This window comes from Rattus norvegicus, chromosome 6 (genome assembly GCF_036323735.1).
Source record: "Rattus norvegicus strain BN/NHsdMcwi chromosome 6, GRCr8, whole genome shotgun sequence".
Classification (NCBI taxonomy): domain Eukaryota; kingdom Metazoa; phylum Chordata; class Mammalia; order Rodentia; family Muridae; genus Rattus; species Rattus norvegicus.
The window spans coordinates 11,078,407-11,103,513 of NC_086024.1; the positions used below are offsets into that span (position 1 = coordinate 11,078,407).

General features: G+C 40.3%; 1 protein-coding gene across 1 annotated transcript in view; it reads left to right on the forward strand.

The window, feature by feature from the left end:
- Positions 1-25,107, forward strand: part of Fshr (follicle stimulating hormone receptor) — a 207,960-nt gene that overhangs the window by 126,078 nt on the left and 56,775 nt on the right. Inside the window, exons 3-4 of the mRNA NM_199237.2 lie at positions 20,072-20,146; positions 22,656-22,730. Coding sequence (NP_954707.1) covers positions 20,072-20,146; positions 22,656-22,730 — 150 coding nt within the window. The remainder of the gene's footprint in view (positions 1-20,071; positions 20,147-22,655; positions 22,731-25,107) is intronic.

The following is a 25,107-nucleotide window of genomic DNA, read 5'->3' on the forward strand; positions in this document are numbered from 1 at the left end:
CATGCATACATGTAGACACACACATATACAAAAAATATATCTTCTCTTGGTGATGCTTGGAATGCCATCAGAATGCTTTTATTCCTTTTCTCTCACTGTGCACTGTTCTCCTGGAAGCCCAAACTAACCATTAGGGTCACTAATTCTTACTCAACACTATGTGTTCTTCTGGCTTCCATTTGCAATTTTCAATGTTATTTTTGTTTAGTACTTCAGTTCTATCTTGCTCTTATGTTCCTGCAAGTTGTTATTAGACCTGTGCTTGAACTTCATATTCAATTAAATCAGGACTCAATTCAATTCCATTTAGGTCAACCCAATTCAATTCAGTTTGCATCACTGTTATTTACCAAAGATTTTGCTTCTTAAGTTCTACTTTTTTTTCTTCTAGGTTTAATTTCTTATTGCTTAAGAAAATTAGTTTTAATTTCAGTTAAGGTCATGATATAGACAAAACAAGCTGGAACTTAGCTGGAAGCTTGCCCTTTTGGGATAACTTTCATAGTCCTGCCAAGGAGCTATACAGACTGTTGGTAAAGGTCTTACCCAGCTGTTAATACTGCAATCTACCTGTGAAATGAGACCAGTCTGCCAAGTAAGATAATGCATATTTGTAGCATCGTTCTCTGCTTGAATTTGAGACCTGTTGCACAAGAACGAATAGATGCCCAGCCATAGCAGAGCAGATCACAGCCCTAGGAGAAAGTTAAATAGTAGTGTTTAGATAAATCTATGCAGGATTAAGCTGTCTCTAAACATGTATGTTTCTACCCGTAGATAAACACTGCCCTCGGTCTTTATCAGAGACTTCTCTTTCCATTGGGCAGTGGTAAATAGTGATTTATTTATAGCTATACATGGTGCAGAGACTATGTGAGAAAGGAGTTTGCAGCCCCAAACAAGCCATTTATATCATCCTTTATAAGACTTGGGAAACATAGTAAATGAAGGAGTGAAAAGAATATAAGAGCTGGAACTAAGAACAAATGCTGTGAAGTAACATTTTCTGGGTAAGACATGGCCACTGTGGTCACAAAGACACACAAACTACAAGTCTTTAAATGAGCCTGCACACAAAGGGGTCGATCAGCAGTCAGGCATGGATAGAGAAAGACTCCCGAGGCCTACACGTCACCGCTTAACTATTTGTCATCAATAGCTTTAGAGAGACAGGAAGTAAGTGCCTTCAGTTGTGTACCCACTGGTGAGCCCCGCCCCTGGTCAAGTCCCAACAGATCATGTCCATTCAGTTGTCACAGAAATTGCTCTGGTTAAACTAAATGGGTCAATATACAAAACCCAAAGTCAAGGATTTGGGAAAGAGACAGGTGGTGAGAGGGGAGAGCTGATAGGGATAGGAAGGATAAGATGGCGAAGGGAAAGATTAATCAGAACGCATTTTATACTTATATAAAACTGTCAAATAGCAATAAGAATCAATAAAATGGCTAATGATGATCTCTTTCCAGTCTTTGTATGTCTGATGATGTCATTTCTACCCCTTCTGACCTGCTAATGTTAAATTAGTTAATTTCATAAATCTTATTTGATAATAATTTCCATTCAGCAGATGGGACTATTTTTTGGTATTTATTGTTGCTTTTCTAAATTATTCAGCAGAAATCTAATATTTGGCACTCCCGATTCTTTCATATCTGTCTTTGAGTAAGGTTTTGGTTTTAATTTTTGTGCTTGTGATTTATACAATGTCAGATTTTCCTGATTGTGAAAGTTGTTCTTGGTTTTTTTTGTTTGTTTGCTTGTTTTAGTTTTTATTTTGTTTTTGTTTTGTTTTTTCATTATCTGTAACCCATTTCCTTATTCTTTTCTATCCTCCTGTATCTTCTATACAGCCTGGGTTGAAATTTCTTATATTATTCTCTCTCTTTTTGTCCTATTTACTGTGACAGAATATCTGACAGAAATAACTTAAAATATGAAGGATTTGGACTGGCTCACACTTCAGGGAATTCAGTCCACTGTGGTAGGGAAGGCTTGGTGGCAAGCTTGACTCCCAGATTGGCATCGAGAACGTGAGCCAGTATTCAGAAAATAGAGCAAGCCTAAACCCATATGGCTATCATCTGGAGGCACTCTCCTTTAGTCAACTATGCCTCAAGCTAGCCTCCATGTACTACAGATTCCACAACTTCCCTAAACAAGAGGAGCAGTGAGGACCAAGTATTCAAACATGCCAGGCTACAGAGGACATTTCACATTCGACCCACAGCATCTTCAATGCCTCATCATCAGCCTTTCTATTTTCTGACATGCTGTTGATGAGCTGTTCTACAGACAATGCCTCATCTATTTTGTAGCACATTCATATCATCTCAGATTATACCTATTATTCAGTGTGCTTTATGCTTTTAATTGACTTGACTATATTCTTGCAACTGTATTTCCCAATAATTCCCTTTAAATCTATTCTTTTCATACTGCCCACCTTCTCTCATTATTTTCACATCTTTATTTCTTTGAGTACTTGAAAATAGTTACTTTTAAATCTTCTGCACTTTTATTTCGATCTCTAGTTCCTTAGTTATAAGGAACTTCATGTTCCTAAGGACGTCATTTCATCATAAACATGGTGTTCTAGTTCAGGTTACTATTGCTGTCATGAAACACCATGACCAAAAGCAACTTGGGGAGGAAAGGGTTATTTCACTCATAGTTCCATATAACAGTTCATCATGAACAGCAGTGAGGCCAGGAACTGAAGCAGGGCAAGAACCTAGAAGGAGCTAATGCACAAATCAGGAAGAAGTGCTACTACCCATGGCTTATTCAACCTGCTTTCTTACAGAACTCAGGACCACCAACCCAGTAGTGGTCCCACCCACAATGGAATACACCCTCTTGCATCAAATACTAATTAAGAAAATGTCCCACAGGCTTCCTCACTGCTTGATCCAATTGAGGTGTTTTCCCAGCCAAGGCTCCCTCCATTCTGATGACTCTGGCTTATATTAAATCGACAAAAAACTAGCTAACACAGATGATGACATTTACCCACCTCTCCAGTGTGGGTTCTGTTCACCAGAAATCCTGTGCTCTCCTTATGGAAATATCCCAGTTGTTTTCCTTGCTGTTCTCAAGTATTTCCATTTTTCTCAGTTCAGAGACAAGATCCTATTCTCTTGGCTTGAGCTCCTGTGTCCCATGGATGCTAAGAATTCTTTCCCAATCATGGCTTGATGTTACAAATATTTGCACATGACTGTCTGTACCTGAGTCCAGGCTTATCCTTTGACGCTTACCTGGTGGGCTTCCTTCAATGACTCCTGAGTACATAGTTTATCTTCAGCTCATCAACAGTAAAGCTTGACCTCATCTTCCTGAATGGATTTTTTTGAAGCCTGAAGCCTTAGTCATTTTGCCAATGGAACATTTTTTCTAGGACTTTTGACTCTAGAGTATACATGCTAGTTAATAATTAGGTCTTTTTAAATGTGTTCTAAATATGTTTCTTTCTTTGAGATGTTACAGTGTCCCCCTCTGCTTCTCGTTTGAAGACAGAAAGTTTCCAGAAGCACATGATGAGACTGTAATTTAGACTACCTTCTGCCTTGCCCATCTTGAGCTTCCAAGTGGAACTGGGCATCTAGACAAAGAAGGAACAATGGAAGTCAGACTAGGCTGTGGAAAGAAGATGCTTAGTATACTAAAGTCAACTGCTCAAATAGAAAATATAAAGAAACATGTATAATATACAGATACAGGATACCTATATAGAGCATACTTGTTTGTGTAATATAAAGTACATGAAGAGAAAGCTACTACACAAACAGTATCTAAATATAAAGTAATATCTAACAACAGAAACTTACTAAGCTCAATTTGATCATTTGTCAAACTATAGTATAGGGAAATATCTACAAGTTATAGGGTAGAGAGAAGCTACAGAATAATGTCTTTAAGAACAAGAATCAAGTGAATCTGACCATACGTGAAACAATTCATACCACCACATCAGTTGCACCCACATCAGTTGCACACCACATCAGTTGCACAGCCAGGCTATTGAATTATACCCACAGTGACCACATACATTATCTTTGTAAAATGTGTAGTTAAATTTTCACAGCATTCTCTGCTTCCCGTTCACGTACCTTCTCAGCACATGTTGCTAAGTCTGTCTTCTCATTATTCTAGAAAAATAATGAAATAACTGTTGTTTTCCTATAAGCCTTGAGCCACTTAGAATACATTTAATTTGCCATCCTGTTAGCCAAAGGTGAAAGACAGGACTAAAATGTGATGTCCTGGCTGCATTTGTATAGCACCTCCTATTAAGTTTTCACCAGTCTACACAGAGACAATAGTGAAGTAACACTCAAGATTGAGTGAAAGAACTTCTGGTTCCTCTCCTTCTAAGCTTGACCTTTAGACCAGCGTTCCTAGAATCACACTTGTCCCAGTGCTCACCTCCACGAGCTCTGGATGTGTTGTATTTGTGAAGATTTATCATTTGATGAGGTTCAGAATCATGATACAATATACCATTTGTCATTCAATCAGCTTTTGATAAGCTGAAGTTTCAAAGCAAGACAATTCTGCATCAATGGCCATCCGTAAGAACCCTAGTAAGAGGCTGGGTTTAAGGAAAGTTTGGGGGTGCTCAAAGCCAAAGTTATATAATGTTCAAGTACACTGGAGAGTGTAGACAAACAAAAACTGAACATAAAGGATAGCTGGCGATGAAGATGAAAGACAGAGGTTTAATCCTTTCTTGAAACAACAGAAAAAATCAATTTCCTTGAGTAGAGTAGTATCAGCCACTGTTTCTCTCATAAAACATTTTTTGGGCATGGTTGTCATTGGAAAACAGGAAATGTTTGCATGTCACATAGCATAAATAATTGTGGTGAAAGATTGGTTAAAAGTCCATAGCAGATAATCCAAACGTGCTGTATATATACCTACCTCTTTCTTACTTAGAATTTAGCATATGTACTATCTGTATTTCCTTATTTGTGTAATGATCAGAGAGATGCAGGACGATGAGGGAGAGGCAGAGAGAAAAGAAGGAAGGAAAGACATATTCTCTCGCCACATAAGATCTATACACGTGGGCTTACTAGTGATATTTGCCAAGGGCAATAGGTATCAAGTTCTTTGACTTGTAAACTGAAGAATATGGATTTAAATCTGTACTTGCTCTGAAAGCCCTCATTCAACTGGCTACCAGCATGCTGACATGCTCCTTTAGCATATAATTTAAAGACGGCAGTATCTTGCTAAAACACAAAGCTGTCCCCTGGCAAGAGTAACACATAAACGCCAGCACCTGTGAACCCCTTGAACAGCTGGGGACCTTTCTGTGGCATCAAATTCCTTAGAGGGTCAGAATTCATGATCTCTGAAACCTCTCCTCTCATTTACTTGTAGTCTAATTTTGAAATATGATGCCCTCACAAGTAAACTTAGAGGACCAGGAATCAGGCAGTTCTTAGACCTGTATATCACATGAAGGAGACAGTTCAGGTGGTGGTAGGAGGAAGTTAAGAACCAAAGTAAGCAAATCTGTGAAAGTTTCCATCAAAAATTCTTCCCTGGTGAAAAAGCTCTTTCTGCAGAATTATCTGAGGGGCCCTATAAGGGGACATTTCCATGAGACAGAGTTCTAAAATAAAGCATTTCTTTAGTTTACCTATTGCCTACATTCTTCCTCCCAGCACCATTTTACACATTAAGTATCACTTTGTATCTAGACCTATATTATAATAGAGAAAAGAATCACTAGGTCTACAGAAATAACTCTAGGAGAAAATTTATCAAGCTGCTTGTAAGTTCCATCTTTTAAAAAAATGTGTATCTTGAGGAAAAGCATAATGGAAAAGAGGAAGAAGGGCACACAACGGGTCAGAGAATAGCAATATCCTAAAGAAGAGTGATGACAGTGTAGCTGCCCCTCCCCCTGCCCAGAGAAGCCCCACTTTCTTCTGTCTCAGTTGCCCACAGTCGATGCAGTTTGAAATTTGTAAATTGGAAAAACCAGAAATAAATGGTTCATCATATGTTTTAAATTTCATGTTATTCAAGTAATGTCTCATGTCTTTCCACTAAGTCTCCCCAGGATCTGAACCCCCACGTTGTCTAGTGTAGCCATGCTGTTTCCATTGCCCCCCACTAGGAGCTTAGTAGATTCTTGCTGTCAGATCAACTATTATAGTTGTGTGTGTGTGTGTGTGTGTGTGTATGTGTGTGTCTGTGTGTGTGTCTGTCTGTCTATCTCTGCATGTGTGGCTGTGTGTGTGTGTGTGTGTGTGTGTGTGGCTGTATGTGCATGATAAGAGACAGGGAAATTCAGAGAGATGAAATTCATATAGCTTTTATTATGTTTTCATTTATTTTATAATTAATCTAAATTTTTAATATATTATTTTCTCTTCCTTTTGAGTCAAATATCATAAATGCATATGTATAGAGGAAATCAATTCAGCATTACCTATAGCTTCAGAAATCTGCTTAATAGTCTAGGGGCATGCTGATCACTGATAAGGGAAGGCCATCATAGTAACAGGACTCTTGTAATAATCATTTTAGCCATTTTAAACTCTATGTTAAATGCTTTACAGTCACTAGATACTTTCATTGATGACATTTTTATTGTGAATGCATAAGAGAGTTTTTTTAACCCACATTGCACATGACATTTAGGAAATTAAAAGATCTTATCCTAGGTTACAACACTAAAAATAAAAAATCAGGTTAAAAAAAAAAAAAAAAAAAAAACCTCCAGCCAGATGCCAGCTATTGACTGCCTCAGACTTTGGTTTGAATGTGGTGTGTAGCAGATCTCACACACAAAGGTATCTGGATGGTCTATGTAATAGAAGTCGAAGATTTAGCCTTCACATATCAAACTTTGTGGGGGGGTAGGGCAGAGCAGAGAGTGCTTTGATGTTCTAAGTAATCCTCCTATGATGCCCATTGACATACTCTCTCATCTGAGAAACGCTTCTCCCAATCAGTCCTGAAGTTGAGACTAGCTAAGGAATTCAAAAAGGAGAGAGAAGAAGGGAGGGTCAGACAGAAAGTCATTCACTCTTGGTTCCATATTGGAAAAAGATCAACACAATGTTCCCAGACATCATGCTTTCTGTCTGCCTCTCTTAGATTTTCTCCCTGTGCAAGACACATGTGCATTTTTGACCCTTAGGACAATGACTTCACTTTCTATTTTTCCCCACTTATAAGGACTGAAAATTATTTGTATCTAACTGGCTATTCAACCACAGCGGGCCATAGATGTAACTTAAGGTGCTCTAGAAAAAGTTCAAAGGTTCCCAGAACATTTCCTCTGCCTGCTCTTCTGTGACTAGTATCTACAGAGTCTCTTTTATTAAACCTCTTCTCCCTGTAAGAAGAGCTCCCTACCTTCCTCACTGTGGTAGAACTTCCATTGACTGTCAGATGTTAACTGTAATTGGTTGAGTGTGAATGGGTTTCTCTTCTTTGGCACAGAGAGCTGTAGAGGGTAAGAGAACAGAGGAAGGCATTGAGCAGGCCCAGATATACAGGCTGCAAAGTCGACTATGCTTTCCCTGATGCTTAGAGCCCAGCTGTGTCTCACAGCCTCCAGTCCAGGCAAACTTCCTCTTCTCATATAGCTTTCTCCCCATGTTAGCTGGAAATAACCCTTGTACACTTGCCTCGTTATTACTTTTTCATCTTTAGTTTATGAAGCATTTGAGGACCAGTCTCCTGTTGACAGATTATAAACTGTTCCTCCTGTAAGAGGTATCTTTAGGTTACACAGCCAGCCAGCAACAGAGAAATCCCATACTATTTGCAATACTTTCCCATTCCCTCGCTGCACATTGGCAATACACTTTAAACACTGTGGGGCTTACCCCATCGCTGACCTTGTCTAATCATATTGATTGTCAGCAATTGCAGTCTAATTGGAAAGCATGTTGCTATGGTAACTCCTGTGTCTTACGTCTTACATTTAAAGACACAATGATGGAGGGAAGGGATTGCTTGTGCTTGGTGACAGAGAAAAACATAATTAGATATGCAAATTATAAAACTAATGTATTTAAATGGATTCTGAAATCTAAATCGGGACTTGATATGATAAATTAGCCCCACTTTCAACCAAAAGTACAGTTGTTCTGAGCATATTTATTCCCCTCCCCCAAACACTTACCTTTTTTTAAGAAAAGGAAAAGGAACAAGAATGGCCAGTTTTCTTGGTTAAGGTAAGGTGCTAAAGTCATGGATTGATCCTGCAGAGGTGCCTTATTGTACGGGGGCATTTGCTCTCTTTAGGATGGGCGTGTAGTTCGTGAGTGGAGTGCTTGGGTAGCATACTCAAAGCCCTGGATTCAATTTATAGTACTGTGTAAGCCAGGCATGATTACGAAATCCCAGAACTTAGCAGGTAAAGTCAGGAGAACAAGTGAAAGCACCCTCCTAGTTCCATAGCAAGTGGAAGTCAGCCAGCCCTGTCCAGAAATAAACAAACGAAAGGCAGAGTGATCTGGAGAGGCTGTCCAACTACTACGAGCACATTTTGCTCTTCAGATGACTATAGTTTAGTTCCCAACACCCATGTCAGGAAGCTTACAGCCGCATGTAACTCCAGCTCCAGGATCTGATGCTGTCCTCTGGCCTGTATGAGCATCCATCATTCATACACATCAACTCAGATACACATACTCACATAAAAATAATCGAAACAATCCTTTTCAAAGCAGAGGAAAGAACAAAAGAAAGAAGGAAGGATAGAAGACAAACTATCCCATGAACAAGTAGAGTGAGTCAAGCTGAAAACCAGGCACACAGGGAGCCTGGGACCCTGGGTACAGCACTGTGCTTGAGAGAAAACCAGCTGGGAGTTAGAGGGCTAACTGTTCCTCCTCCTCTTTTTAATAGGCTGGCAAAACCAGCTGGCCTTCATGTTCTTTGCCAGGCTTCTTAGGTAAATTAACAATACAAGTGTTTCTCTCTCATTCCTTTAGTCTACCAACCATCAATGAGTAAGAGTCACTAATAAGGCATACTGCAAGGAGCCGTCTCTGCCCACAATGCAGTGCAGAAGACACTGCCACTTCCTGTGGGATTCGAAGCTTCCTGAAGTCAGAAACCACTCTCTGTAGACATCCAAAGATAGACAAAGGAATTTGAAATTTCTTGTCAAAACTACTGAACCATTGTTTCTCCTTGTTCCCTCAACTCATACACAGAGAAAGTCAGAAAAGTCTGACGTGGGCAGCCAGAGACAAAGGGAGTGGTACAGTGACAGTCAGACCTACAAATGCAGGGCAGTTGCTATGACCAACCGCTGGTGTCTTATTGTGAAAAAGGTACAAGCTGAGAGCTTGGAATGTCTTAATTCTGGGTGATCAGAGAGGTTTCCCTGGAAATTATTTGAATAGATATCTCAGAATGAGCCTGAGATTTCCTTTTTGCCGCACTGCTCATAGAGAGAAAGTCTATTTTTACTATACATAATTCCTGACCAAATGAGGACCCTTTTGAAGAGAGCACCAAGGCCTGTAGGTACCAAATGACCACTCTTCACACATAGTCACAGAATGCCTGCTCTGTAGCTCACCCTACAAATACAAATACAGTAAAGTCACCCAGGGGAATTTAGCTCTAGATTAGACTCCTATAATGATGACAAAAAATACCAGGGCTGAGGCTGGAGAGGTGGCTTTAAGAGAGAGTGCCTGCTGCTCTTGCAGAGGACTTCCCAGCACCCATGTCAGGCAGGTCCTGAGTGCTGGTAACTCCAACTTCAAGGGGATCTGACACTTCTGGGCATCTACACTTACGTGCACAAACTTTTCCTCCTCTAACACACACAGACACATACAGGCAGGCAGGCAAACATGCCCAGACATGCACACACGCAAGCAGCATATGCTTACATGAGAACCAAACTGACCTTCCTGTGTTTCTGAAGGGTCAAAAGGACAGCTTGAACAATGGCATTACATAAGCATTCCAAGTGGTCAAGTGAGGCTCCTTCACTGTGACTCATAAAGGAAGCACTTTCATGCCAAGTGTAAGAGTTAATGAGGGTGAAAATGGAAGGACATAAAATATGAAGTAATTATGAATTACAGAGTGAAAACAGAGGCTTGAAGAGGAGGGTATCAGCCGGGAAGCAAGGGTTGTTACAGGTATGGCATAGAAGGCAAAAAAGTACCACAAACCTGAAAATATTAAGGAAGAGTTTGAGGTGCTTTGAGGTAAGAACAGGGGACAGGATAGCTCTTAGTAATTATCACATACACACACGCAGGCACACACATTTGCACACTTGTACTTCTGGTTAAGAGGAAATACAACACTGGCTTACTGGAGACATCAATGAAAAACCTGCTAAGTTGACAATAAAATATATGCTCTCTTAAAGAGAGTCATGGCTCCTGCTCTTGGGTCTCGTCTAGCCCAGGGCTGCTGCTGAGACCCTGGTGCTGCACTTCCATGGGTCTGCCCCAGGAGAGCTCTCAAGAGATCTGCCATGAGCCCTTGAGAAGGCTGCTTCCTGGAGGCCTTCCTCCCCTCAGCCCATTAGAAATGGAAGTTGGCTCTCATGGAGAACTGCCCATGATGTGGCTGGCTGCCTTTTAATAACAGAAATAATTAAAATCACAAAATTCTGAGGCTAGAAGAGACCCTAGAGATTATTTGAATCAACAGTGTTGTTTTATAGATGAGGAGCAGAGGCCCGGGAAGATAACAGGTTTGACTCCAGGAAGGTGGTTAATTAGTTGCAAAGTCAGGAGGAGAACCCAGGTCTCCTGACTCTGTGAAGTAATGAAAATGACAGGAAGCAGTGTGACCTCTGCATACACCATGTGTCTTGTTCAAGTGCTGGCCATGCATTATTCATGTGACAATCAATAGCCCAACCCGGCCAATAAAAAGAATTAAAGATACATGCACTTAGACACAGAAGACCTTTGCAACATTTTACAGATGAAAATGGACTTTAGACAGCTCCAGTGGTTTGCCAGAGTGGTGAGGACCCTCGTCTCACCCGTCTGTTGGAAAGACCTTACTTCCTGCAGCCCTGCATCTCTGGATTTTAGACAGCTAGAAACTCAGGTCTCTTAACCGAAACACCCTCCCAGGCTGTGCACTACTAAATTTAGTAGCCACTGTTTTTTAATAGTAGTTTTGCTGGCAGACAGTTTTGTTATTGTTGGTTTGCTTTGCTTTTGCATGAAATAACTGAAAAGGGAAGGAAAGAATCCAAGAGCTTCTGTGTAATTCAATGAGCAGCATCCAGTTCTTGCCTGTGTTCACTGTAAGTGGCCAGGCAACTCGGTCACAAGCAGTAAACACTGTCACTTTGGGTGAGTGGCTTCTGGATAAATGAGGTCAAGCATAAATTTAGTCAAGAGGATTTTGTCATTGTTTTCTTCTACTTGACCAAACATTCCGCTAATCAGCCCGTAAGTAAGAATGTATTTAGCACCATTGGGTATGTTCATGTTTCACCCAATGGCAGATGTAAAACCTCCCCTAACCCTCACAGGAAGAGCATTGTTTGATCAAACACTAGGCTTCACCCTGGTTATTAGCCTCTTACTTTAGGTTGGGTAGATGACAAGAAGGAGCAAAATGTCAGGGGCTTCTTTCTTACCTCACGATCTAAGTGCTCCCAATGCATTTTGCTTAGAATTCCAGGGCAGTGGCAGCATGACATCGTCATCAGTACTAGACCTTTAAGGCTTTCATGTGCACCTCCAGGTGCCAAGGGGAAAGGAGGCAGAGTAAGTAGTAGCAGTCCCTTCTCTTCACAGGTTGGGGCTTGGTCTGTTTTCTCTAAGAGCAACAAGTTTAAGCAAGATTGGCTAAGAAATAGATGTGGTGGCACATTCCTGCAAACTGAGCTCCTCGGCTGAAACAGTACGAGAGGCCAAACAAGACGAGTCAAAAAATACTATTTAAAAGGCTGAGTATCTAGCTTAGTGGTGTAGTATTCAGTCTCCAATACTGTTGAGAGGTGAGAGAGCAGGGAGAGAGGAAGAGGAGGGATGGAGGAAGGCAAGGGGAGACATATGTAGCTAAGCATCAATAAGTGAGAGGGAGTGAGTAGATTTTTAGAAGATAGCTAGAAATATATTCCACAGCTTATATTATCTCCATGCTTCTTACAAAATCTCTAATCAGCCATATATGTATTCCTATTGAGATATACAAGTGTCATGAGTGCTAGCTGATTTGTCCCAGATAACATACATACCAGGAAATGATAAGAAGCAAGAATCTGAATCCAGAACAATCTTGCCTCCCTGTGCATATTGTCACTCATTTATGACTACAAACTAGACAAGTACAAGCCATCAAAGCCACTTAGTGAGATCGCCTGTGTTGAACATTTAGTACGGTGTTTACTATGCAGCAAATGTCTAATAAAGGTTAATTACTATCAGCAGCACCATTGCCCCTGCAGCCTGGGATATGCAGCTCAAGCTTACAAGTATTAAACCTGAAGAGGGTTACTGCAACCCTGTGTGTCTGGCTGCTCCAATCTCCCATTCCCACCAGCAACATTGCCCTCTAATAAAGCTAAGAACTTACATTAGCACCAAGTGTCTAATCAATGTCCCTTTCCGTTTGGCTCTGCACAGAGTCACCTTGTTTACTACCTTGATTTCTCATCATGAAGAACACAATGGATTCCTACTTAAACACTTCCTGACAGGCACGCACAATAATACAATAATTGTCCACCCTTGCTAGCTTCCAAATGTAATCTGGTTCTACCTGAAGAAAGCCTAGCTCCTACTTTAAGCTCGTTTCTTTTCCCTAACAATCCCACGAATGACTTTAAGAAACAGGTATCATCCACACTCATGGTTGAAATGGAGAGCAGTTCAGTGTACTAGTGTCCATTCCACACTTTTCTCCACTTGATACCCTGCTGTTTCTGTTGTTAGGAGGATATTCAGCCAAGACACACAAACACTCTTAAAGCCAAATAGAAAGTTTGGATTGCCAGCCTGTGGCTGCATGGAGAACTTGCCCAAATCATGCAGCCTGAGTCTCACCATTCTTTGTCATTTATGAACAAAACCACACTTCAGTCGTAAGAACAGTTAGCAAGAATTCAAAGTATAGAAGCCAAAGGCAAAGTGAATACATTTAGGCCCCTTCCTGGATTCTGGAACTATGGACTATGTCTTTAATGGATTAGGTATGTGTTCCAGTTTTGACAGGTATTGAGCCCTATGTGCTGAGTTCTAAGGTCAGAATGGTGCCTCTTGCATAATTTCAGTCATGCTAACATCTGGATGCCTGTTACACTGTCATACTTCTTTTATAACTAACCCTGAGTCTATGCCACCTCCTTAAGTCAATCAAATGGGCACATTATATTTGTTTGAAAACAGTTACCCATGATTACCATAAGATGGCCCCTGAGTCAGCTCGGACTGCTAAGAACTGGCTGAAGGAGATAGCAAAGAAGCCATAGTGAGGATAACAAAGACAGGAGACAGGGTGAGGACATGAAATAGTGGAAAAGCAATGGAAAGGATTTAGATCTTACTAAATATTAAATGACAAAGCGGTCATTAATGACCCTAGGACTAAGGCCCGGGTTGTTCCAATGGACCAGTAGTGATAGTAGATGTGGGTAGGGATTGAGGAAGAAAGACAATGGAGATTAGGAGAATCATCCTGTACCAGAATAGTAGTTAGAACAAGCAATTCACAGAGGAGATGATATAACATGCCCTGAGCAGCAGTAGGCCTGGGACCAAGGTGGTCCAAAATGAAAGAGTATCCCAGTGACATGTGGTCCATCACACAACTAAAGGAGTGTGAGAAGGAGCCAGTCAGAGAACTTTCACAGGAAAAGACGAGAGACCTCAAGTCACAGCTGGAGCAATGCTAAGATTTAGAGACAATGTGGTAGGGAAATGAACACGTGACAGAACACTCCTTACCAAAGGCTGTGCTGGGTACCTGGCATCCCTCCCTCTCTCTCCCCACTTGCGTTCTACTGACTTCAAACTTTCTAATAATTTTTTTATACAGGTGACTTTTATCCAATTAAATTGCAGATCCTTGGAAGACAAGAACCCTTCATTTTTCTGTTTTATATGTTTTGTACTTGCATAAAGATGTACTAAAAAAACATTTTTTGTATAAGTTGCTGCTTGGAACTTTGATTTATCTGTAGGGGGAAAATTTGCATGTGAACTTGTATATTGACTTGTCAGAACTCAGGAGCCATGCACCAGGGAGGGAGGGATGATATATAGTTGTTTTATAGGCCTGTTGCTCCATCCCCAAATCTGCTCTATTAAAGATTAAAATAGCAGTAACAGGGTTTTCTGAAGTTGAACATTTTTAGACGCTGGAAAGTGCCTCTCTGGTCTATGCTGTCCGAGGCATCAGAAGGAATGGATCCATGCTCCCTGTTGACTGTGTAAGTTAATTAGGCAGTTAAGAGAAAATCAGGTAACCTCTCTCTGCTTTTCTGTAAGCGATAACACCTACCTTCTGAAGCAGCTGTGAGTTTCAAACATAGAAAAAAAAATGTCTGGCACATAATAAACTCTTAATATATATTAACTGCTATCATTATGATCTTTCATCCAGTTCTTCCGCTGCTGTGAAGAAAGGTGGGGGATATACCAATACATGCATGACAATATTCAAGATACGATCCCAGTGGGTACACTTGTGCTGAGCCACTGAGGGTGATTATATCTCGGTGTCCTTTTGGGGTGTGTTTCGAGCAACCTCAGCAAACTGGCCATGCCGATGAGTCTGAGAAGGAAAGACTCATTGGCATACGAGGAAGCAAAGGGACTTGCCTGCTGTCACCTAAGGCATCTGAGGAGCCTTAGGCTCTAACTCATTCTAAAAGTGACCTGCTGCACTTAAACTGACCCTAAAGCAGTAGCATACTTCTTTGGTTATAGCTCCAGGAGGGGCAGCTATCCATGCCAAGGTCCTTGTCCTACCTAATCTTCTGTGTGTGGCCAATGAAACAGGAGGCCAGTCTTACTCTAGGAGGCAGAATGGAGCTGAGGTTTGGATTAATACAGCAGCTTAGTTGAAGACTAAGCTGGATTTCTCTGTGTAAGGCCTCAGGAAGGCCTAGGACACTTGCCAGCAGCTCCTCCCCAGTTCTGTGCTTACTCAGGCCAGAATCTCCTGAACTCATTAGCCTAGATGAAAAACAGAGAAGGAGAGGAGGCATATGGTCCAGTAGGCATAGGAATATTTGATTTTGATATCAGACAAGGATTTCCTGTCCAACAGATGACTCAGTCCCTTAGGGATCCCTGGAGGTGACTATTATCAACACACACACACACACACACACACACACACACACACACACTCAGTAGCGTTCCAGTGGTAACTGATTAGTCAGATGGAGTGGGTTCAAACCCTGCTCTCATGTTAAGCCTCTGAATCATCCTTAAAAGATTCTAGAAAGGGTATGAGTGTGAATTTGAAGAGCTTTACAAGCTTCTCTGAATGGCATTTTCAAGAGAGTTTTCACTGACATTTCCTAACCTTACACTGCAGAGTGCATTTCCAGAACTGAGAGAGTAGACTAGATGAGAATACAGGAAATAACAGGAAGTGTGTACTACATACACAGTATCATGATGGAATGTAGCTGTATTTGCACTAACGTGTCCTCATGTATATTACATTACAATTATAGGACATATTAGTTAAGGATATTCATTTATAACAATGTCTCTTATAATAATTTTATAATATATGTATATTATAATAGCATGTACTATATCTTAGTATGTATAATATATGTGTATATAATATAAGATTTTATGTCATGTGTCTTTTCATTTGCAAAGCACGCAATATATGTTGTGTTTCAAGATGAGGTTTTTTTTTTTTCTTTAAACTGTACAACTATGCTTTGTTACTAAGTATATGTATATTATATACACATGTATTTACTCTATTCTTATATATGGGGTATGTTGAATGCTAGCATGTCTAACTATATACACCATTATATTTAAATATAATCTACCAACCTATCTAGCCACCTATCTGGCAACCTAGATAAGGCTTAGCTCGTGAATCTGACTGGACTCTAGAAACCTGCTAAGTCCCAGGACCCATATTAGTTACCTCTAGATTCTTGTCACCAATGTCACCACCAAAAACACAGATGCTGCTTGGCCAATGTTTGCTTTAGAACTAGTTCTCCACTTTTTTAACAATCCCACTTTAAGATTCTGCTGAACAAGATGCTTCCCACATCTGTTAATATGCAATTTGATTTGGAAAGTTCGTTTGCCATGTACTTTCAAGATCATCGCTTTATTGTTCAAAAGTGAATGGAAAAATCTTTCCTAATCACTCAGAGCTAATTCATTCCTTCAGCGAAGGGTTGTCTGGGAGCAGGAATACTAAGCCAAAAGTCAATGGAACTCTGGGACTATCCTCCAGAAGCTCTCTAAGGAAATCATGAACTTATTTAAACCATGTAAGTCACCTCTAGAATCCAATGTGACACGCAAGGCTCACTGATAAAGTCTATGATCCCCTAGGTTATGGGAAGGACAGAAAATTAAATTCATTCTGGTGGTAGTAAAGAAATGATATTTTACTCCAAATATGTTTATGTGATTGGCTGCCCTAACATACCCAATCAAGGAAAAACAAACTACATCAATCGGAGAAGAATCTTCATTGATAGGGGAGTGAATCTGGAGAACATCTCCTTCATTTAAAAACGAAAACATTCTTTGAGTGTTAGTCCATTTAGTCTTGCTATAACAGAACACCTGATATAAATAGCAGTAAAAGTTTTTGTCTCACAATTCTGATGACTAGAAAGTCAAACTACCACGGGCCACCGTCTGGCTGACTCACAACATAGAAGGGGCAGAAAAGAAGCCACCGTGTGCAGAAGGGAGCAACGGGGCGATTTGTAACAACCCACTCAGGAGGAAGCTAATCTAGCCTTAAAATACCTAGTGCACTCCTTAACGCAAGCACTAAATCCTCCACACAGGCAATCAGAACCCAGTTCATCATCTCCCATGAAGTCCTACTCCTTCCAGTTACATGGACGCTAACCGTGACCATACTGGAGACCAAATTTCCAGCAAATGAACCTTTGGACATTTGAACCAGTCTAAGTCTTAGCAATGAACCTCTCAGGTGTTAAAAGCTGACAGTCACCAGGAATCTTTTAAAACTCAGGTTGCAACTTGATATGCCATGTTTTGTTGATATCCATGGGAGGCCAGCTCTTGTCTGAATTGAAAGAAAAGAGAAATAGATCTGTGGGAGAAGGGAGGAGGTGGGGAGGGACTGGGAGTAGAGGAGGGAGGGCAAACTGCAGTATGGATATATGAGAAAAGAATTAAAAAGAAAAAATTCCTACAAGTTTCCATTAGAAAGGCCTGAATAGAGAGCCGCATGCTCTACACTTCTGAAACCTTGGGTACTGGTGCTGGTATTGAGACTGCAATGTTCTTCAAAGCAAGACTGGCAATACCCTATCAGGCCTCCTCTCTGACCTTCACACACATGGTAGTGACAAAAACGCTTGATAGAATAATCCAATTATAATAGCTCAAGGGGTGAGATTTTTTTATTTAAAACAAATCTGTATTATGCCCCACCCCCAAATGTTTATAACTATTTCACTTGCCTAGTACTAAATTTCTCTTCAAACTTTCTGCGGTTGAAACAATTCCCATACTACTGTTGTCCCACCACTTTGTTATTATCATTATTTAACTTTCTGATCTCCCAGTCTGACCTCACTGAGCTTCCTGAAACTATCTTATTCATCTGTCTCTATGTTACAGTATCTAGTGGTGATTCAGTATATGTTTATCAATAGGTAACAGACTAGTGGGTAATGAACAGATAGAAGACTGAAGTGTTCAGTCTCATGCAAGGCATCTGGTGAATTGCAGCAGACGGGAGGTCTGTTCAAGGTTTTCCTTTGTGCCTTTGTTGGTTGGCACCTTGACCAAACCCAGTAAATGACTGTAAGTCTTGTCTGTAGTTTAAGCCATTGTCCTGGGGCTTGTTTTTTGATGGCGTTGTTTTTCTAATCCAAAACATGCAAAAAGAACTTGTTTGTGTTTGTTCTGTGGTTCTAAATCATCAGGGTCCCTTTCTCTTTACTGCCCATTGCCATAGATGCTATGTTTATACAATGAAGTCCTTGAATTGAACGAACAGCAATATCTGAGGTGGGGGGAAGGAAGGAAGGAAGGAAGGAAGGAAGGAAGGAAGGAAGGAAGGAGGGAGGGAGGGAGGGAGGGAGGGAGGGAGGGAGGGAGGGAGGGAGGGAGGGAGAGAAAGAAAGAATCACGGAAATATCTAGAGAGAGAGAAGGGGGTTAAACTGAAAAGAGACCTAGGAATTTCCTAAGCTCCCTACTATGCACCCTGTCCTCTTTGTCCAACCCCATCTGGTGAGAGACACATGCACCATTCCCAATACTCTCTGCTCTCTGAAGTTGACACTAGGATATAGGAACTATTTACTGAAAGAATTAATTCAGGAGTGTTTCTTAGCCAGTTTATGCTAATAATTTCCAGGGTATTTTTAAACAACATTAAGATATCCAGACATAAGTTTGGTTAAGTAGACATGTTCTGAAATGAGACAATATCAGCATGAGCATGACATTCAGCTGGCAGTAAACCTGAAAATCTTGCCAGAGGACAGGGTCCTGTGAATCTCACTTAGATTTAAATTCTCCCCCTTGTCTACTCCTTCCCTTCTTGCAATTCTTTCACTCAATCCTTTATAAGATCAAATGCGTGCCTTCCGGGCTATTGCTACGTAAGAGCTTTTCATTTACAAACCCTCATTCACCAGCTCATGAAAAATGACACTGGCACCCCAGGTCCACCTTACCTGTTATCTCCATCCCTCTCTGAGGCAGCTACTTACTACCTTCAGCCAACCACTGCAGTCTCTACCCTACAGATGTCTTCCACTGATAGATAGATAGATAGATAGATAGATAGATAGATAGATAGATAGATAGATAGATAGATATGGATGGATGGATGGATGGATGGATGGATGGATGGATGGATGGATGGATGGGTGGATGGTTGGGTGGATGGTTGGATGGATGGGTGGATGGATGGGTAGGTAGATAGATAGATAGATAGATAGATAGATAGATAGATAGATAGATAGATAGATATAGAGATATAGAGATATAGAGATATAGAGATATAGAGATATAGAGATATAGAGATATAGAGATATAGAGATATAGAGATATAGAGATATAGAGATATAGAGATATAGAGATATAGAGATATTGAGATATTGAGATATTGAGATATAGAGATATATCATATAGATCTAATGTTACAAATGCATTGAAATAATATTTTGAAAGTGCAATTATTTTATTCTAACAAAAAGTTTTAAAATAATTTTAAGAAAGAGAGCAAGAATGACCAGGGTGGATCCCTAGAGAGGGAAGATGAAGCAGGAATGAACATTTACACTCTTAAACAACACAGGTGGTTTGAACAGAGAACTTGACTCCAGAGTCAAGAACAGGTTCAATGAACCACAGTCTATGAGCCAAATTCAGCCTTATTTTTTAATAAAGTTTTATTGTCAAACAGTTCATCTCCTATGGTTTTGTTGGAACTGCATTGTTTGTAGTAGTTTCAACACAGATCTGTACATAATCCACAAAGGCAATAAATAGCTAATGATTCACAGAGCCAATAGATAGTTACTATCCAGACCAGAGAAAGTTGTCTGACCCCTGACCTAAGAAACTTAGTTTGATGTCATCCAGTATATTACTCAAAATACCTTTAAGTAAGTCTCCATCTAGCTTTGGTTTGTACCAAACCAAAGAATGTCTAATTTCTAAATGAACCACTACCCCGGGTTTATTACTTCACTGTTCTGTAAGCATTAGTATCAAGCATATTAGTTTAGACTTATTGCTACAGCTGACTTGAGGAAATGAAAGCAGTTTTGTGTCTTATGAATCCTCCTAAGCACAGGACTCTAATTGAGTCCTTATAATGTTTATTGGGGGCGGGGAGGAACTGAACTAACCCGAATTATTTTTCTTTTGCTACAGAGAGATCTCTCAGAATGATGTCTTGGAAGTAATAGAGGCAGATGTGTTCTCCAACCTACCCAAGTTGCATGAAATGTAAGCAACATACGTGTGTGTGTGTGTGTGTGTGTGTGTGTGTGTGTGTGTGTGTGTGTGTGTAAGAGGTTTATGAATATTAGAGAGAGCCTTAAAGTTCATTTACACTCCTGGGACACTCTGAATCTGTTCTGTTCTCAGACCCATAGATCATCATAATGAAATAGCAGCAGCAGCCTGAAAGGGACTGTCATCTGTCTTGGGCTAAAGATCCAGGAACCAGTCTCAAGATTTGCTTGATTCTGTTTACTGATTCTCTCAGTTGGTTTTCTTCTTGTTTTATGCCATGAGATCTAGAACCCTTGTCTTGTGACTATGGGAAAACGCCTTCATCCTGTCATCTCAGTTGATGTTACACCACAAAGGCCAAAATAAGTTTCACTCAATGAAGTGGATTCTGAATACACTTATTTTGAGAACAGCCTCTCCATATACACAGCATGAAGGCTCAAATAAAACATGTGGCCACCTAAGACTCCATTTTTTTCACCTGAAAACACTACAATGAAATCTACACTCATAGACTTGTTATGATAAATAAAAGACAAAATAAACATCAATTAAATTTAGTACCAATGAGCATAAACCAATTACATTGTAATGGCCCTTGTTTCCTCTGCTAGTATAGCAGACACACTTACTTCCTCTTGTTGATATTCTAGTTACATATTTGCGCAATGCCTAGATCTAATTCTGTTTCACACCTGTCTCTAATTACCAGAAGACAATTTAAAGATTAATAAGATGTAAAGGCCATAGAGACTTTAAGTTTTGAAGTATAGTCTATTTATTACTAAGAACCTAGGAAAAATTTTTGGATGTTCAATAAAGAAGAAAGAAAAGGAAATCTGTGGTCAAATAAAATTAGGAACAACTGAGCAAATAAATAATAATCTCATCGTTCACCATAGAAAAACTCGGAAGATATTTTATGCTGAGATACATTTGAGTCTGTACAAAAACTGTTGTATCAGGTGTGTGTGTGTGTGTGTGTGTGTGTGTGTGTGTGTGTGTGTGTGTGTGTGCGCGCGCGCGTGCATGCGTGCATGCGAGAGAGAGAGAGAGAGAGAGAGAGAGAGAGAGAGAGAGAGAGAGACAGGCAGGTAGGCAGAGATTAAAGAGTGATTTAGAAATGATATCCTGCTGACTTCTGTCTTCTCATTCTGCCTCCTACCTCATTGCTTCCCCCTTTTCACTAATGTCTTGTTCCTATATTTTCTCTCTATCTGTCTTCATCTTGCCATAGTTATGAAAAGAGACCTGATGGGGCCTCAAAGTCCACAAAGCATATCAGAGAAATGAACCATAGGCACAGTGTAACACACCTCTTGATCCATCCAGTGGGGAGTGGGGCTCATGGGACAGTTCGTGCATCTCCTCCTTGCATGGGGAGGTATTCATTCCCATGCAACACTGGCTGTGTTTAAATGATTAATTGCCTGGTAACCAAGTTCTGGTTAGCTACAGGTTACAGCAACATAAAAGCTAATGAAACAGGAAGGAAGTAATTAACCAGAGTATCTCTGCAAATATACATTGATCCAGCAAGATGAGAAAACGGATAGGTTCTCTGCGGGAATCCAAGTGTGAGCAGACTCACTTCCAGACTATTGATCAGGACATAACACAAGCCAAAAACACTGGGCAGAAGTCCCCATTCCCCATCAGCTGGGAGAAGCCACCTTGATCTACAAAATGGGCCTCCTGCCAGATACTGTCTGCAGAAATTTGGTGCTTTAAGTCAAACACAGAAGTTACTTGCTTTTCTCCCAGACTACCAGATTTTTTCTTTGCCAATTCATTTCTTTTTCTCCAGTCTGTTTTTTGCTGTGTCACCTATATCCCTTCTCTCCCCCTCTCAACTTTTCACCCTTTCTTGCTGGTCTAAATGTTCTTTTCTTCTCTGCATACTGTTCCCTACTTCAGTTCCCCATGTTAGTATCACTTTCCCCTTCTTAACTCACCCTGTTTCTTGAACATTGTTACTAGTAAAATCATCAGCTCTCCCATGCTTAAAGTTAGACTAGAGAGCAGGGACCAAGTGCTAAGTGTTAAATTGACAGGATTGATACTCAGTTTGCACAGATTTCTATAATAAATGGTACTGCATTTGATGAAATGATACATGGACAGATGCATGGATGGATGCATGCATGGATATATGGATGAATGGATAGATGGATAGGTACATGGTTAGATGGATAATTGTATGTATGTGTGCATTGAAGGATGGATAGATGAATGGATGGTAGATGGATGTATGGATGCATTGGTGGATGCATGGATAGATGGATGAATGGATAGATGGATGGGTACATGGATAGATGGATGGATGGATAGATGGATGGGTACATGGATAGATGAATGGATGGATGCATGGATGGATAGATGGATGCATGGATGCATGGATGAATGACTTAATTATTTGATGATGTACTCTGCATAATATGAAAAATAAATGACACTCCTTGCCATTCAAGTCACTTACACACACCTTCCTCTTTTACAGTAGGATTGAAAAGGCCAACAATCTTCTGTACATCAACCCGGAGGCCTTCCAGAATCTCCCCAGTCTCAGATATCTGTAAGAGTTCATACATTATAATACTCCTCCTGATACTAAATTGTGCACTCTTATTTTAGTAAAATCTCCAGTTGCTATTATGAGGAATAATTGCTTTTTCATTGAGGACAGGCAAGAGTGACCAAAGCAAAGGTAGAGGGTTGGAAGTGAGTTTAGTTTTGTTAAATAAGCAAAGTACACTAATGCAACAGCATTTTGTTTTATTTTCAAGTGAAGGATGTCTTTCACATTTACAGGATTGTCATGCAGAGTGTCTGCAGAACTCGATCATAATTTAGGGTCAATTAGATGCAGTTAAACTTTCAGCTTTCTTTCATTCTGTAACCTTGACTTCAAAGATACTATTTGTCTCACTAATTTGCATATAAGTAGTTTTCTCAGATAAATTGCAGTGCTTTGTTTTGTACATTTTGGTCAATAGCTGTCATGGCATTTTATCAGCAGAGAGATTTCTGATATCCGAACTCCATTCTATGGCCTGTCTCCATCAGCAAAAACAGTTTCCTATACTTGAAAGACTTACTTTAGCTGAGAGCTTGACAGATACTTGAATGTTATGATGAGATCTTACAAAGTAGCAGAAAGAATCTAGACCTTGGAGTTAAACTTTCTGAATCTGTTCACTAGCTTTATGTTAGAGGCAAGGACTTAATACCTCATACCTCATAGCTTGTTTCCTCATTAAAAGAATGGAAATAATAATACATATAGGTTGTTATGCTGCCTAGAGGCTTAAACCAATAACCATCTATCACTTTTTACTTGTCTCAGTTGTTCAACCAAATAGATTTGTTGACCAGGACTTGGTTTTCCTGACATCAGCTAAACATTCTTGTGCATCTCTAGCAAGACAGCAAGTCATCTGGGGCGGAGCATTCTCGATGGTCCCAGTTAGAATGACTCAGCTCTCTTCCCAGTAATGATCACTTCCACCATGCTAGGGTAGGCTTAAGTGCACTGAGATCCCAGAGTTCCAAGGGAGAGATTTGAAGTACAAGCTTCTTCAGCATATACCCTGAATAATACGCCATCTCTTCTGGTGCATTTTATTAGATACGGAATTTCACAGAACCAGTCTGAATTCAAGAGGCAGAGAAATATGTGTCAGTTCTTGACATTAGACACTGTAGTCATGATATAGAGCTGTGACACAGGAAAGGAAAATGGGTCTGAGGACAGACACCTTTGCATTCAATCCAAGTACATACAAAGTTTTCACTGCGCCTTTTGTCAGGGGGCAAAGACCCCACTGTCAAAATCAGAGTCTTTATAAGGCCATCTGGTGACTGGCCGAAGAGAAACAGTTCTCATTTAGTAGCCCTGAGTGCTTTCTGCTGGGAGCTTTTAAAAGCAAAAACCATATCCTTGTTGCCAGTTCAGGGGAAAAGACAAGAAGCAAAAAGTTTAGCAGAAGCACAAAGCATCAGTTAGCTGGGTCAACTTAACCTCAAGTCCCTAGAGCAGAGCTGGAAAATTTTCTAACTTTCCCATAGGAAGGAGTATAAGAGAATTGGGAGTCACCTCTGTATCAGATCTTAAATGGCTGCATCAGGGACAAGAAGGAAGAACCTTGGTCCTATCACACCTATCACCATAAATATTCAGTAAATATTAGCTGCTAGTAACGTCATTCTGTGGCCCTAAATTTTGGTCCACACTAACTACAGTTACTAAGTATGATAAGAGGATACTGAGCCACTGTGGTCCTCTGCAAGTTACTAGTCTAGTGCAGAGAAGAGACTCGTGAGGAAAACTTTATGCACACATTTCAAAAAGAGCAAAACATAGCAGATAAATGAGGACTGAAAGGAACCGTTCCAAACTCTGAAACTAACCATCCAGAATTTGAGTCTGGAGCTGGGAATATAGCTCAGTTGTAGAGTGCTTGCCTGTCATGTGTAAAGTCTTACTTCAAACATAAGTCCCCCAAAAATAAAACTAGAATTGGACTAATATTGGCCCACACATCATGCCTATCACCATTCATTCTTCATTATGGGGACTCTCAACAAAGGAGGAACTTGGAAGATGTGGATATGGAATTCACTGCACAACAAGAGAAGGAAGTAGGAGACTATCAGTAGAATAGAAAAAACAAAGCTCAACCTTTAACCTCAGAGGAAATAAAACCTGTGTCATTTGTCATCAAGCTGAGTCTCTTCTTCATGACCTTTGTGACTTTGACGTGATCAGTGCTCTTGAGTCATTATCAAGGAAAGACTAAACCAGTCTTTCCCATGAAACCCATGGACACACAACCTGGGAATTTACTCAAATCCCTTTGCTCAAATGAGTTCTATATTGATCCTATCTGTTTCCTGTGGCTGTTGACAGACAGATAACAGTAGCTGGTTCCAGCCATATTGTGTTTAGCGAG